Here is a 14,916-nt window from a genome sequence, read left to right on the forward strand (position 1 = left end):
TGTAAAAGTGCAGTAACTGCAGTACTGATACAAACATCTGATATACTTCAGTTTTTTTGTTGTGCTCCTTTCTACTTCTACATTTGTATTAAAGACAGATTATCAACAAAAATGTGTAACTAAATCACTTCTTTTCATTGTAAAATTAGCTAATCATAGAGTAAGAACTTACTTGAGATACTTTAAGTAGTTTACTTTAATAGTTTTGTACTTTTACTTAAAAAAGTACTAAACTTGTAGGATAGGTAAAAAAACAAAACAAAACTGTAGGATTAATTATGTTTACTAAGTTTAGGATGACCCCCCGCAAAAAAAAAAAAAAAAAAAAATTCTTGCCCCCACCCTGGAACCACAACTTATTTTATTGTATTGTAAGGAATCCTTGTACCTCGCCTGGTCTGCAATCCACCATTAATAATTAATCTGCAGGTCATTTAAGATGCACAGCACATGGCCGCATCAGCTATAGGAAGCTTTCCTTTATGTCTTTTTTTCAAATTTCCCAAATCCCGTTGTATTAAAATAAATTTCCAAATTCCTGCGAAATCTTTAGTGCGTTGGAGTGCCAAGTTATAGCCTGCCCTTGTACTTTATTTTCAATCAGATGACAGCAATTCAATAACTCGCCTTAATATATTTCCTCCTTTAATTTTATTGATTTATTTTTAATACTTATTATGACTTAACCAATTATCTTTTTTCCCCACTGTGACTTTATTTCCCTCGTCTGGGATGCGCACAAGCATGATGCTCGCATCCCTCCCATCCTCATCCTCCCTCTCTCGAAAGCCAATCGCAGCCGCCTCCTCCCCGCTAGCCATGACCTGCCACTCAGCCTCTCTCATCCAATAGAAAAGTTCATCTGAACGGGACGCTCCGGCGGGGTGGGCTCTGTGGCACGTTGCGGTTCGGGTCCAGGTGTGCCATGAAGACAGTGCACTGAAATTTCTCATTCCGCCTCAAAAGGTAAGAACGACACCGCAGACGAGCGCGTGCATGACACAATTGTCTCTTCGTGTCCGGAGATGTGAGAATAAACCGGGGGTGCTTTGAGAGCTGGAGTGTGGAAATGGACCGGCTCTGGAGTACCGCAATGCAGAGCAGTGAATTACCGGTGCCGCTCAGTCGTCATAGGGGTGAAGTGATGTAAGGAACTGCGCAGTTACTTTAAAAGACTGAAGATTGCGACAAAGTCAGCGCTGTCTGGCTTTGCATTTCACTCTGCAGGTTTAGTTCAGAGTGAATCGACTGCAGCACATGCTTTTTAAAAAAGTGCATCAGTGGATGCAGGGAGGAGACTCAAGGTGAAAGTGTCTCATACTGGATGCGTCAAGGGCGCAGAGTGCAGTGGATCCATTATGGCATCTGCTTGGGAAAGTATTAGACAGGGCTACTCCCTTATTGGCCCAAACTGCTGTATATATGCGCTGGAACATCTATCCTCTTAAAACATTAATTCTGAATTATTGTTAAATTAAATTAGTATTGCTATAGAGCCACATCCTGCATACCCCTTGAATATGAACTTAACAGTCAGCCAGATTAGTGCCGCAAACGGCCTGCACTGTAGTGTTCAGTGTATTTGTTGCATAGTGTGAAAGAAATGGAAATAGCTGTAAGAGTCAGTATAACCAAGGCAACTTCAAATGTGTTTGCTCACAATGCAGGATTGTGTCACTCCCCTACACTTTCTCTCTTTTCCCCTTGTCTGCTGGGATTTAACAGATTGTAAAAGATGTGATGAGTGTAACGCCTCCTTTCAGATGCTGAAAAGTCCTTCACCAAATGGATTTGGCTGCAAGATTCTGATTATTCCTTATTCAGCCTTGTGTGTCTTTATTCTGTCATTTACATCACTTGTGATCCAAATGCCCGTGCATAAGTAACCCAGCAAACTCAAGATTAAAGCAGCATTACTCGAGTGCCCTGTTGCTGAATTCTAACATTACTATGAATGTGATTTCTGGCAGCCACAAAAGCCGCATGCAAACATGGTTATCCAGTCAGCCCCGGAGAGAGACTTGAGGCTTAATACGTGTGCTGACCTAAATTTTTTTCTGGTCTGTCCAAAGAGGATGGTGGTGGGATTATTGCCAGCTGGGAATCGCATGAAAACAAACTCAGATGAATTGATCAGAATTTCCATTATGACAGATTGCAACTTTAATCTGCAAAGCTGTATGAAAGTACTATATATAAAAGTGATTTCTGAATGTGTTTGCGTGATTTCTGAATGTGTTTGCACACTTTCAATGTAGCCTGTGTACAGATCTGTGTACCCATATCGTAGATGCAAAAGAGGTGTACTTTCATCTTAGGACAAGGTGCACAGACGCATAGCTGTGCAGCTATGGTGACATTAGTGCTGAGTCATCATGAGGGCCTTTGAGAAGTCACTGCTGCAGTCTCTGCATGTGGATAAGCTACTGGGTGTATGCCTCTGCTCTCTCACTCCCTCTTTCTGCTTGTTTGAGACAGATGCTGCTAACTGAGAATGATGGCTGTTTGGCCCTTTCTAGGTCTATTTTTTGCCACATTTTTTTTACCGTTCAGCTTCAATTTGCCTTTTAAAGTTTGCATTACTAAAGTGAAGTGCATGTTAATTTTAGTTTTCATGCATACAGTATATGCCTTTAACTGTATAAATGTAATGTTTAATGTGTTCAGTTTAATACGGCCTCATTCCATGTGACAGTGTATGAAGATTATCCATTGTAAGCCTGAGTTGATGATGGTTTAGAGCAAATTGAAAGATTTCCGATGCATTTTGAACCAGCGGCAGACACAAAAGAGAAATCTGCAGCTCTTGTATCCTCAACAAGTCAGCAGAGACTTCAAGGAAATTTCTAAATAGTTTTTGGCTATGTAGAGTGAAGTAACTTGCATACATAGCTGTAGTAGTTGTCTATTCTGTGCCGAACCAGTGCACTTTGCAACACTAATACAAAAATGAGAAGCTGCCAAAATGTAGCATTTACACCCACTAATCCCACAACAAGATTCGTCACAATTACAGAGTCAGGCTTTTCCTTCATTCCTTTTTTAAATATTGAAACCTGAAATGTAAATGTCATATAAGCAACAACAAGGTCAGCTTACAGTTTATAACAAAGTTGCTTAAAATACGACTAAAGATTTTAGTTGTCATTCTTATGCAAATTTTTTTCCATATTTCCATCTATATTTACAGTAAACTGAAATCACAAAGGGGAAGAAGCCTTTAGTTAGCTATCAGTGGGCTTACACAAAGGTTGCTAACTAAAGCAGCCTTGCATAAAACAGTATAACTAAAATGACCTCTGAGATGGCTTGTTTGCTTATTAAAACCAAATTCTATCTACATACTAGGTTGTAGATGTAGCTTTGCTGATTTAAAACCTTAACTTTAACTTACTGTTGTTGCCATCTTGCTTTTTTGGAGCATGAATTGATCATAGTTAAAGGTAAGAATTGAGGGCTAGTAAGCTTATTTAGCTAGGAGCATCCATAGACTGAATGGGTGCTACAATAATGCTAAATAACACACAAATAAAATGGTAAAGTTGATGACAAAAATAGACTTATTGGAAGAACAAAACAGAATATATTATCTTTTAGATAACTGATAGAAATTCAGTGACCCTAATTAGCGATGGTGAGATCAAATAGATAGCTAGCATGTGCAAAGCTGTAAATCTTAAATGGGTTACATTAATCTCTACCCCTACAGTTGTTATGAAGACATAAATTACCCATTAAAACTAAAAAAGAACCTATCTGCACAGGGCTGTAAACCTGTGTATTTCTGTTGTAAATAACAGTATTTTAAAATGGGAGTTTTGGTCAGGAGTGCACATAAGTGGTCCACAGGTGCACATTCGCTGTCAAAATAAAAGACGCGCACCAGATAAGAAGCTGCAACGCACGTTTGCGTATATAAGATTTTCTGGAAGAGGACAGACATTTGTTTAGAACTCTTAAAGATGTCGAAGAAGCAAGCTCCTTTAAGCAATTACTTTGGTGTTCCTCCACCTCCAAAGAAATGTCAGAAGGAGTCCGAACCACAAAAGAAGTGCGTATTCTCGGAAAAGTGGTTGCAGGAGGTGAGCTGGCTTCAAACAAATGATGAACGCACAGAGATGTGGTGCAGAATATGCCGTGAAAATCCCACTTCAGCGGACAAAAACAGTGCCTTTTATATGTACGCAAACGTGCGTTGCAACTTCTTATCTGGTGCGAATGTGCACCTGCGGACCACTTATGTGCACCCCTGGTTATGGTAACTGATTGGCTCTTGGAGTCAGCCTCAAGTGGCCAGTCCTGGAACTGCATTTACCGGTTGCCACTTGGTGCATGTTTCATGGCACTGCGGGAGCCTTTAAGTAATGCTGAGCTACAATGTGTTTTGTTCATATGCATACAGTTGTGGAGTTTCAGTGTTTGAGCATGCACTCAGACAGTGCAGGTATGTGTGTTTGTGCAGGTGCACTTTCTTGTGGTTGTGCACCCACCCAGCTCACACTGCATTGTACTGCTGAGTCACTGACATCCTGAATCATTTATATTCACAGGGAGGATTCCAGCTTGCTCTGCACTGACTGCTTCTGGTCTGCAAAGTCCAGTAAATAGCATGTAGTGTTATTAGCCTCTATTGAGTGACATAAGTGTTTTGAAGAAATAAAATAAGTTGAACTGAATAATGAAACAAATGATGACGTAGATCCTGAAGGAAAAGCTCTCCTTCCTCTCTGTCTCTTTCAGCCCTCCCCGGTTCATGTCCTGTCCATCGACTTTTCTCTCCATCCACCTCATAACTCCATCCATCTGAGTCAGTCTGCTGACTGCCATGGCTTCCACTGCTTTATTGCTGCTGGCTCTCTCCTCCTTCCCCTCCCTCACAGGTAAGAAAACTAATGATGCCTAAAAATAACACATGCTCTCTCAAAATGATGTTGAGGGAAAAAAAGATATTACTGTGCAGCCTTTAATGTTTAATGTTTCTACTCTTCTAGTGGCAGTTTTGTTTGGTGAGCCCAGAATATACGGTGGTGAGTTGGTTTTGTCATAACAAAAGGACTCTAAAAGAGATAATTCAGGATTATTTTTGATCTAATATGTATGAGCTAACTAATTTGTTCTGTATCAGAGGATGCTACTGGTTACGGCCCCATATTTGAAGAGGAGCCTGTGGATGTGGTTTACATCGAAGACTCACCCGATGGGAGAATCTCCATGAACTGCAGAGCACGTGCTAACCCCCCAGCTACATACAGGTTACAAGCCGGTGCAAGATAGTTTTCCTAAATAAGAAATACATTAAATTACATTACAGGATGTCACATTTGAATTGCTGCTAGGTGGCGTCGGGATAACTGGGAAATCAAGCTCAAGGAGCAGCCGGATGAACACTACAGCCTGGTGGGGGGGAATTTGGTAATCACCAATCCAATACAGAAGAAACATGCTGGGACGTACGTCTGTGTGGCCAGGAATATTTACGGCACCGTTATCAGCAAAGAGGCCAGAGTCAAGTTTGGATGTGAGTATAATGTTAATCTAGTTAAAACTGAACTAAAAACTAAAACTATATGTAAAAAAACCCAAAACATTTTAGGTCACTCAAATAAAACTTTAAACTAGACATTTGAAAAAATGAAATAAAACTAACTTAAAAATATACAGGAAACATTCTTAGTTTTTGTGTTTGTTAATTTAGTAAAGAGTTGTTATTAAAACTTGTCTTTTAAGGCTTTGATGGTCATATTTATTGACATTTTGGATGCCTACAAGAATGTGAGTCAAGTTGTGTGTTTTTATTCTATTAACTGTATTGACTTTCCTAAGTCTTGCCTCTGACGTATGCCTTCCATACAATAAAAACTAATAAAGACCAAAACTGCTTTTTAAACTAAACTGAAACTGAACTAAATTAAAAGCAAAAAGTCAAAGAAATAAAATTAAAAATGTATTTGAAAGTGAATACCACCAAGTACGGCATTCCTGCTTAAGTTCAGTGTTGACATCTTGAGCTGAATATGTTCTTGGCTTTAGCTTCAGGTTCGACAGCGTGTCTGCTCACATTATCTCCAACTCATTAAGGTTGTGACGACTGAGTTTCTTGACTGGTCCACATTGTTTTAGTGTTGATATTTATGTATTAATTTCAACTGTAACGTCCTCAGGCTGGCATACAGATAAAGACTAAGTGGAGATTAAATGGAAAAAATCTAAGCCAGGTATGGCAGTTCCAAATCACTAAGGCTGAGGCTCAGGTGGTAGAATGGGTCTTCTACCAATCGAACAAATAAAAGCTACCAGTAAATCTACCAGTACAAGAGCGGTGCAAATGTGTGTGTGATTGTGTGATAGAGACTCGTAGGAAAAGCAAATTGAACGTTTAACTACGTAGAAAGGCACTATGTAAGTACCATTTACAGAAGAGAGGACAACAGAGACTAAAATCTAGAAAGCAACACAGCAAGTTTTCATCTTTGAGGGAATGCTCTTTGAATCATAATACTTATCAAACACTGTGTTGACTCATTGAGCTCCTTAATGACTAAAGCTTATTCACACCTTTGAGCAGTTTTGCAGTGGCTGAACTTTGACCCCCGTGTACTTTCTGTGTAGTTCTGGGTGAGTTTCCTGATGAAGAGAGAGAGCCAGTTTATGTCAAAGAAGGACAGGGAGCAGTTCTGTTGTGTGTACCTCCAAAAGCCTGGCCACGTATGTACATGTCTTCAAGAATTACACCTAAAATTCATCATTCAAACAGTGTGTAGATTTCAGAGGTGCAAACAAGAAAAAGTGGCCCATGCATCTCTCCCTCTTTCTGTTCCCTTTCAGAGGAGGTTACCTACCGCTGGATCTACAATGAGTTCCCAGTGTTCCTGAACACAGACCGTCGTAGGTTTGTCTCCCAGAAGACTGGGAACCTCTACATTGCTAAGGTGGAAGCTCAGGATGCGGGAAACTACTCTTGCTTTGTTTCTAGTCCCGTCTTAGGAAAGAGTGTTTTCTCCAAATTCATCCCTCTCATCCCCTTACCCCCTGACGATGGTTAGTCACCGTGCTGCAACGATACCAGAAAAGGATTTTTGCATGCTTTATTATTGTATATATAATGAAGACCTTTCTCCCAGGTGAGGAGAGAAAATACCCAGCAGACATCAGGGTGAAGTTCCCAGATACGACTGCCATGCTGGCCTCTAATATTACATTAGAATGCTTTGCTCTTGGAAAGTAAGTTTTTATTAGTATAATTCATGTACACATGCAAACATTGGATAACACTGATGCATTCAAATACCATAGGAAAGAGTTTATGTGGAAACAATAATGGAAATAGTTGACTTTTTTTTTTTTTAAACTCGGCAAGGTAACAAGAGCACACATTTGATTCCCTTTTACTGATAATTAATTGGTATAAATGCAAGCAGATGCCACGTAAAAACAACTTTTTGCAGTCATTTGTAAGTCATTTACAGAAACTGGACTTTCAATAGAAATACAATCACATGCAGAAATATGCAAAGAAGAATGGCTCAAAAAGAAAAAATGTTTGGATTGTTAAATGACTGAGTCAAAATCCATATTTAAAAACCACTGAAATATTATAGTCCTGTTTCAAACTCAAGAAAACCTGGAAACAGTCTGTAACTAAAGGGGTTGTATACTTACGTGTTCCAAATAGGAACGTTATATCTTTTGAATATCTTGTGTTATATCGTTTAAATTATTCTTAAGTTTGCATTCATGTACAGTGCCTAACCAATTTATTTGACTAACTGTCATAAAAACAAGAAAATAAAACTATTCGAGTGATCTGTCAAAAACCTGTGTAAAACTAAAAACTGTATTGGCAAATTACAAACTCAATTGACATTGTTATGTTCAAATTCAGCCTGTTCTCACTCCCGAGGTGTAATACAGTGATGATTATGTCAAGTCCTGAGGTGTTCCTTCTGCGTTCTTATGCTACGCCTGGGTTATGGATAAAATCCAGTAGAATGACTCTCCCAGGGTAATACACGTCCCAGCCATGTATTCCAGCCCTAACCCTAACCTTATTCCTAAACTAGTGCTGTCAGCACGGCGTCAACGCATCAGCGCGGTTAGCTCATTAATGCGTTAGCGCAGTCCAGCCCCACACGCAGGGAGATCCGCGTTAACTCACTAAAGGAGATTTGTCGCGTTAATGTGGTTATGGTCTTAACGTCATTTTAACAAGATTAATGCTGACAGCACTAACTTAAACCTAACCATAACCTTATCCCTAACCTTAACCAGGACTTTAGACATTAGATAGTGTTTTCCAAAGCGATTTAAGTAAAACGAATGCAGATTAATTCCAAACGGTTCCCATGTTTCCTCATTTCCTCATCTCGTAAAATAGGGAGATCTCATTAAAACAAATTTTTCTGTTCAAGTATGCAAGTAAAAAACTGTAATTTTGCTTCTTAATCCAAAAATAATAATGAGTCATACTTTTTTCTGCTTTTTTACAACAGTAAAATTGAAAATTTATGGAGAACAATTATATTTTACATTAAGATTATTTTGTACAAAGAGTTTGTGAATATTCTTGGATTGCCTATTACAGAAATAGAAAAATGATTTGGGTAATGAACAGTTCTGTTAATTTAAACTGGCTGGTGGTCTAAGACATTTTTTTATACTTTTTAAAATACTTTTATTTTTTGTATACCTTTATCTGTAGGGACTGCATCAAAGAAGAGCCTCTGATTAGTTTGCTTTACTATCACATCAACAAACTAACTGTATTTTCTGCACAGTCCCATCCCACATATTGTATGGAGGAAGGTTGATGCTACAGACCTCCCAGCTAATCATGAAATCAGTGAATCGGGGGCCGTGCTTCATCTGTTTAATGTACAGTACGAAGATGTGGGATTTTATGAGTGTGAAGCCATCAACACTAAAGGAAAGGACTGGCACAAGGCCTGGCTCTACGTGGAGTGTAAGTCATGTGTCAGAGCTCAGTGACTTGCCTGTCTGTGTTATCCAGTAATGTATAGTGATTCAATTGTGTTTTTCCAGCTGCTCCGGAGTGGGCAGAGACCATCAACAACACGATGAAAGACATTGGCTCAGAGCACACCATGCGCTGTGTGGCATCAGGGAAACCCTTCCCTTTCATCCGCTGGTATAAAGATGGATACATGGTAAAAACTCTTTGACATGTTGTGAGAAACTGGGCAATATGATATCTCAGCTTGGCTTTACAGTTGCTGTGTGTAAGTCTTCTTTGGCTCAAGTACACGTTTGGGTTGTGTGTTTTCTAGTATGGTAAAGGTGAGCTGAAGTTTTCCAGCCTGACTTTTGCTGACTCCGGGATGTATCAGTGCATCGCTGAGAACTACTGGGGCATCAAATACGCCAACGCTGAGCTGCGAGTCATCGGTACTCTGATTTAGTGAACTCTGACATTTAAAAACACAATTGTACTGCTGCAATATGTTTTAAGACAGGTATTAAACACAAAATGACACTTCTAACCTCCCTCCAGCCTGTGCGCCAACATTTGAGTTCAACCCTGTGAAGAAGCAGCTTCTTGGAGCTAAAGACGGACGTGTGGTGATTGAGTGTAAACCCAGAGCGGCTCCTAGACCTCGATTCACCTGGACAAAGGGCAAAGAGCTCCTCTACAACAGCTCACGGTCAGCCTAATACCTCAGCTTTACTCCTTTGCTTGTTGAAAAAAGGCACATCAGGAAGCTTAACTGCTTATGTCCATATTCACAGCATTTCAATCATGTTTGATGGGAGTCTGGAGATCTTGAATGCCACCAAAAACGATGAAGGGGTTTACACCTGCTTTGCGGAGAATGACAGAGGAAAGGCCAACAGCTCTGGCTATCTCACCATCACAGGTCAGCGCATGTATATGTGTGCATCTAAACACAGTAAAGATCCCACAATCTAGAATGATTTTTAAGTGTATTTATAATATTCTTTTACTTAGAGGCTACCAGCATCATAGTAGCACCTGAGGACACTGAGGTTAAAGTTGGTGATGAGGTGATTCTGAAGTGTGAAGCTTCATACGACCCCATGCTGGACATCACATTTATCTGGGCTATAGACTTCAGAGTCATCGATTTTAATGCAGAGTGGCAACAATATGAACGTGTCATGGTAGGGTTGGTGATTTATTACAGCCATATTTATGTTAAACCTTCTTCGAAGATGCAGACTAAAGATCCTCTGTCTTCTTCACCCACTTTTCTCATTATCCTTCTCTCCTTTGGGTTTCCTTCCTTCTATTATGCTGTTGTTTCCTGTCATTTAGAACGAAGATGGTGTTGGCGACCTGAGAATATTAAACGCTCAAATTTGGCACGAAGGTCGCTACACCTGCACGGCTCAGACTGTTGTGGACAGTGACACTGCCTACTGTGATCTCAAGATTGTAGGTCAGTCTGAGCATGAGGTGAACCCAGATGTAAAGAGTCAAGTATAGTCTTAGAAAGCTATGAAGGAAAGTTCTCAGTGCCAGCCCACATCAGCAAGTGATGGCAAAGCTGTTACATTTTCATGGATCCAATGAGGAAATCTCATATAAAAGTATGCTATGCAAGCTGCTGTAGCCTGCCTAGTGTTGCTGCAGATCTGCAAGCTACTTGGGAACCCACCCCCAGCTCAATATTTTTCCATGCTAGCAAATAGGCATGACATCTTTTTCCATTAAAGTCTGTTCTGATATCCTAGAACAAAGCAACACTACTGAATATAAGTGACTACAGAAAAACTGGAATTATTTTTATCATATTATGATTATACCCCTTATACTCATTTTTCCATGTGTTTTCATTCTCCTCCCTCATCTGATCCCCAAACCCCAGGTGTTCCTGGTCCTCCTGGTGTGATTCGGGTGGAAGAGATTGGGGACACGTGGGTGAAGCTGTGGTGGACTAAAGGAGCTGAGCATAATAGCCCTATTCTCTACTATACCATTCAGACCAGACACTACTGGGCTCTATATGAAGATGACTGGAGGAATGCCAGCACTTGTGAGTACTGCTCGCTGCCAGCAGGGGGCCAACTCACGCCACAGATATGATAAACTAAAGCATCCTTTACTATTTTTAGGCTCTGAAACTAATTAGTATGATCTGTGATTCTTTTGGATATAAATTACTTAAAAAAGAATAGATATATTTACTATTATTGCATCATTTGATTTAAATGTTCCTTGTGTCCTTCAGCTCCAACTGTTCTTGATGGCAGTATGGAGAAAGCAGAGGTGACAGACTTGTATCCTTGGATGGAATATCAGTTTAGGATCATTGCTACTAATGAGTATGGCTCTGGAGAGGCCAGTATCCCCTCCCTCAAGATCAAAACCTGGGATGCTCGTAAGGATAAAAAAAAAAATTGAAGTTGTGATATGTTAGATATGCTATTTTAAAAATACTAATGATAAACTATTTTCTTGCCCTCAGCACCAGTTGTGTCTCCCACCAATCTGGCCGGTTATGGAGGTCGAAATGGTGAGATAATCATCACGTGGACAGTAGGTGTCTCTGCTTGACTTCCTCATTTGCAAGTTCCATTTTAACAGTTGAATTTTACTGGAAACTGTTTCAACTTGTGACCTTTAGCCCGTGGAGCCTTGGTACTTCTATGGTAAGAAGTTTGGCTACATCGTCGCGTTTAAGCCTCACGATGCTTACGACTGGTGGTACGAGACCATCTCGGACCCTGAGACGAGACGACACGTTCACAGAGACACCTATTTCATCCCCACTGAGGAAGACTTCCAGGTGCGAGAGTTTCAGGTGAAGATCAAGTCATTTAATGTGAAAGGAGACGGACCCTACACCCTCACAAAGGTCATCTACTATCCACGAGATGGTAAGAACTTTGCTTTGGGCTTGATCACATTCCTGTTTTTATTACCGTGGAAACTATGAGCACCTTTTTCATTTTTCTCCATCTTCTCCAGTACCTACAGAATCTCCAACAGATATCTACGCTAGGCCTGTGTCCTCCACTGAAGCTCTGGTTTGGTGGCTGCCAGTGGTTGACACTGGAACAGGCCTACAACAGTATATTGAGGGATACCAGGTACAGAACCGCAGAGAGATTATATAGTTGCATTAACAATCAGTTGAACAGGTGTCCATTCCATAACAATCCCATATCCTGTCATCTAGGTCAGATACTGGAGAAAATATGATGATCCGGAACCAGGTGCCAATCGTATTTTTGTCTCAGCCTCAGTCAATCAGACAAGGCTGGAAAATATGCTGCCAGATTCACACTACCTCATCGAGGTCCGTGCCTACAATGGAGCAGGCCTCGGACCCCCTGGAGAAATGTGTGAGATGTTCACCAAGAGGCCACGTAAGACAGACGACTCACAGCATAACTATAATAAGATTTATAATAAGGAGCAAATCTGCATTTGGAGACTCAATAAATGATCTCTTTACAGCACCACCAGATCCTCCCAGGATGTGGCGATACATCAGTTGGACAGGGAAATGGCTGTATGTGTGGTGGGATCATATCCAGTACGACTGGTTCGGTAATATTTCCTTCCCGCTGTACTACAAGGTTTGTAAAGTGTTTGTTTTAACTCTTTTAATTAGAGTTAAAACAAGTTTCTCACGTCTGTCGTATAGCGATAACAGGATTGCTGAAGACCTTCCATGTTTCTCATCATCTGCCAGGTCATGTTCAGAAAGTCAGGCTACATCTATGGGAAGGTCTACATCACTGGCTGGCACTTCATGGACTTCCCCATGCCTCAGGTTGGAGATTATGAACTGATGGTGCGCGGCCGTTATGAAGGAGGAGATGGCCCAATCAGGAGGATTAAGATTCTGGGTAAAGCTCAGAAAAATCATTAAATAAAAATGAAAGTCTTCACCCATTTTACCTACTTTTCAATCACTTTTTTGTGTGTTTGATGTTGTTTCTTCTTCTTCAGGTCATGCATCCACAATCACGCCCACCTTAAGCCTGGTGTCTTTGGTGCTGCTGGCACTGTGCGTTGTGGGACTGGAAATTTAAGCCTGCCTCAAGCAACATGTATATAACAGACTCTGGGAAGCAAATACACGGACCATATTGAGGATCTAGTCTTTATTATCAAACAGTCTTCACATTGATGCTCACTAAGATGCCACATCTTGCATCCTTCTAGCTTTTGTTCAGGTGTAACACAATACTGGAAAAAGAAAATTGTTTCTCAAAAATAAGATTTGTTGTTAATCCAAATGCTTTTCTAGACCAATTACCAACCATATTTGTATACCATCATATGAGAAGATCTAAAATGTCTTGAATGGATTATATGACAAGGCACATGATTCTCCAAACACTGTGTAGATAGAAATAAATGCACAAGGAAAAGAAAGTTTAAGTTGTTCGTCAAACGAAAAGTGTGATTTTCCAGTCTCTTAAGTTATTTTCTATTAATTCTTTTTTTGTTGGAAAAATTATGATTTCTTTTTACACAGACAGTCTCCATCTCTCTGTTAAATCAGACATTAGTATGTACACAAAAATATAATAAGAAATGCTTTTGGTTATTTTTAAAAAGTGTTTATGAAAAGTATGTAAGTTATTTGTGAATAGAGTTTTTTCTTCTTCTTTTTAAAATTTATTTATTGAAACAGGAGTAATGCTACCAACGATGGGGACAGAATGTTGGTTGGGGAGCTGTGGGTTTCGCAATGACTCTAAATTGTTATTCGGAGTTATTAACAATGAAAGGCATATCGCTTTGACATCTACTACTGTATATCACCTGGATCTGTACGCTAACTTCTTTTGTGTCAAGCTGCAAAACCATTAAACCGAATGCAACAAACAAATGACAACTGTGTCCTTGTGAAATTTTCTCAATGCGTCCCAACTGAGTCCCAACAAATGACACAACTTGATTATTTTTGGAGGATTTGTGGAAATGTGATGTGTGTTTTCAGTCAACAGATGGCAGTACAGCCACATGTTGTTAGCCACTGTTTTAGTTACCCATCACTGAACTTGCTAAGTGTTTTGTTCTTAACCTGAGTAAAACTCCATAACAGTCACTGCTTGTAGAGAAAACAGGGAGAGAGCTTGGCGGGTATGTTAGCACACATACTGCTTATGCTGCTTTGCTTATACTGGGTTAAGACCTTTGTTGCTTTAATTCTTCATGCCATAGATTCAACAAGGTGCTGGACACATGTCCTCTGTGATTTAGCCCCATATTAACATGACATCATTATACAGTCACTGCAGTTTGCCCAAAATCTCCTTTCCACCACATCCCAAAAGTGCTCTACTGAATGAAGATCTGGTGACTGTGGAGGCCAGTGAGCTCATTATTATATTCATAAAAACACAGTTTGAGATGACTTTAGCGTTGCTACATGGCGCATTATCCTGCAATCATAAAGGGATGGGCATGGTCAGCAGAAATACTCAGGTCGGTTGTGATGTTTAAATGATGCTTATTTGGTATGCCATGCGATCATACAACCACTGTGGCCTAAACCACTGATAATGGGCACTAGAAGTAAACAGTTATCACACTAGGCAATGTTTTCGGGATCTGTGGTCTTCCACAATCTTCTGGTGAACCTTTGTGAGTTGTAGCTTAATTTTTCTATTCTTAGCTGATAGGAGCGGGACCCAGTGTGGTCGTCTGCTGCAGCAGAATCTCTGCTGGCTATGTTGTGCACTTAGAAATGCTCTTCTGAATACTTTATTTGAGCAGCTATTTGAGCTATATTAGTTACTTTTGCCTTCCTATCCACTAAAAGGAGTCTGGGCATGCTGCTCTAAATTTTGTCACCAACAAGTCATTTCTCTCATCTTCAGACCATTCTCTCTAAAGCCTCTACGGATGGATGTGTAGAAAATCCCAGTGGGTCAGGATTTTCTGGAATAATGATACCACCCTGAGAACCGCGCTAG

At 40.2% G+C, this 14,916-nt stretch overlaps 1 protein-coding gene across 1 annotated transcript; it reads left to right on the top strand.

The window, feature by feature from the left end:
* The first annotated feature begins 842 nt into the window (after positions 1-842).
* cntn1b (contactin 1b) lies at positions 843-13,832 on the top strand. Its single transcript, XM_084910349.1, has 24 exons — positions 843-966; positions 4,741-4,880; positions 4,992-5,027; positions 5,126-5,252; positions 5,337-5,518; positions 6,610-6,705; positions 6,826-7,038; positions 7,122-7,221; positions 8,775-8,959; positions 9,040-9,164; positions 9,285-9,402; positions 9,509-9,659; positions 9,745-9,872; positions 9,965-10,137; positions 10,292-10,415; positions 10,845-11,012; positions 11,208-11,357; positions 11,445-11,515; positions 11,604-11,856; positions 11,948-12,069; positions 12,159-12,348; positions 12,440-12,561; positions 12,678-12,834; positions 12,938-13,832. Exons 2-24 carry the CDS (start codon positions 4,826-4,828, stop codon positions 13,018-13,020), a joined length of 3,129 nt encoding a protein of 1,042 aa, XP_084766475.1. The 5' UTR covers positions 843-966; positions 4,741-4,825; the 3' UTR covers positions 13,021-13,832.
* The last annotated feature ends 1,084 nt before the right edge of the window (positions 13,833-14,916 follow it).

The sequence above is a fragment of the Perissodus microlepis genome, chromosome 17, assembly GCF_051167445.1.
Source record: "Perissodus microlepis isolate ML-2025 ecotype Zambia chromosome 17, ASM5116744v1, whole genome shotgun sequence".
Taxonomy (NCBI): domain Eukaryota; kingdom Metazoa; phylum Chordata; class Actinopteri; order Cichliformes; family Cichlidae; genus Perissodus; species Perissodus microlepis.

Excerpts from the sequence above, each read along its gene's own strand:
- cntn1b (XM_084910349.1), top strand. The coding sequence starts at position 4,826 with ATGGCTTCCACTGCTTTATTGCTGCTGGCTCTCTCCTCCTTCCCCTCC. Across the intron at positions 9,403-9,508 it reads CGCTGAGCTGCGAGTCATCG|CCTGTGCGCCAACATTTGAG; the intron begins GTACTCTGATTT and ends ACCTCCCTCCAG. Across the intron at positions 11,358-11,444 it reads GATCAAAACCTGGGATGCTC|CACCAGTTGTGTCTCCCACC; the intron begins GTAAGGATAAAA and ends TCTTGCCCTCAG.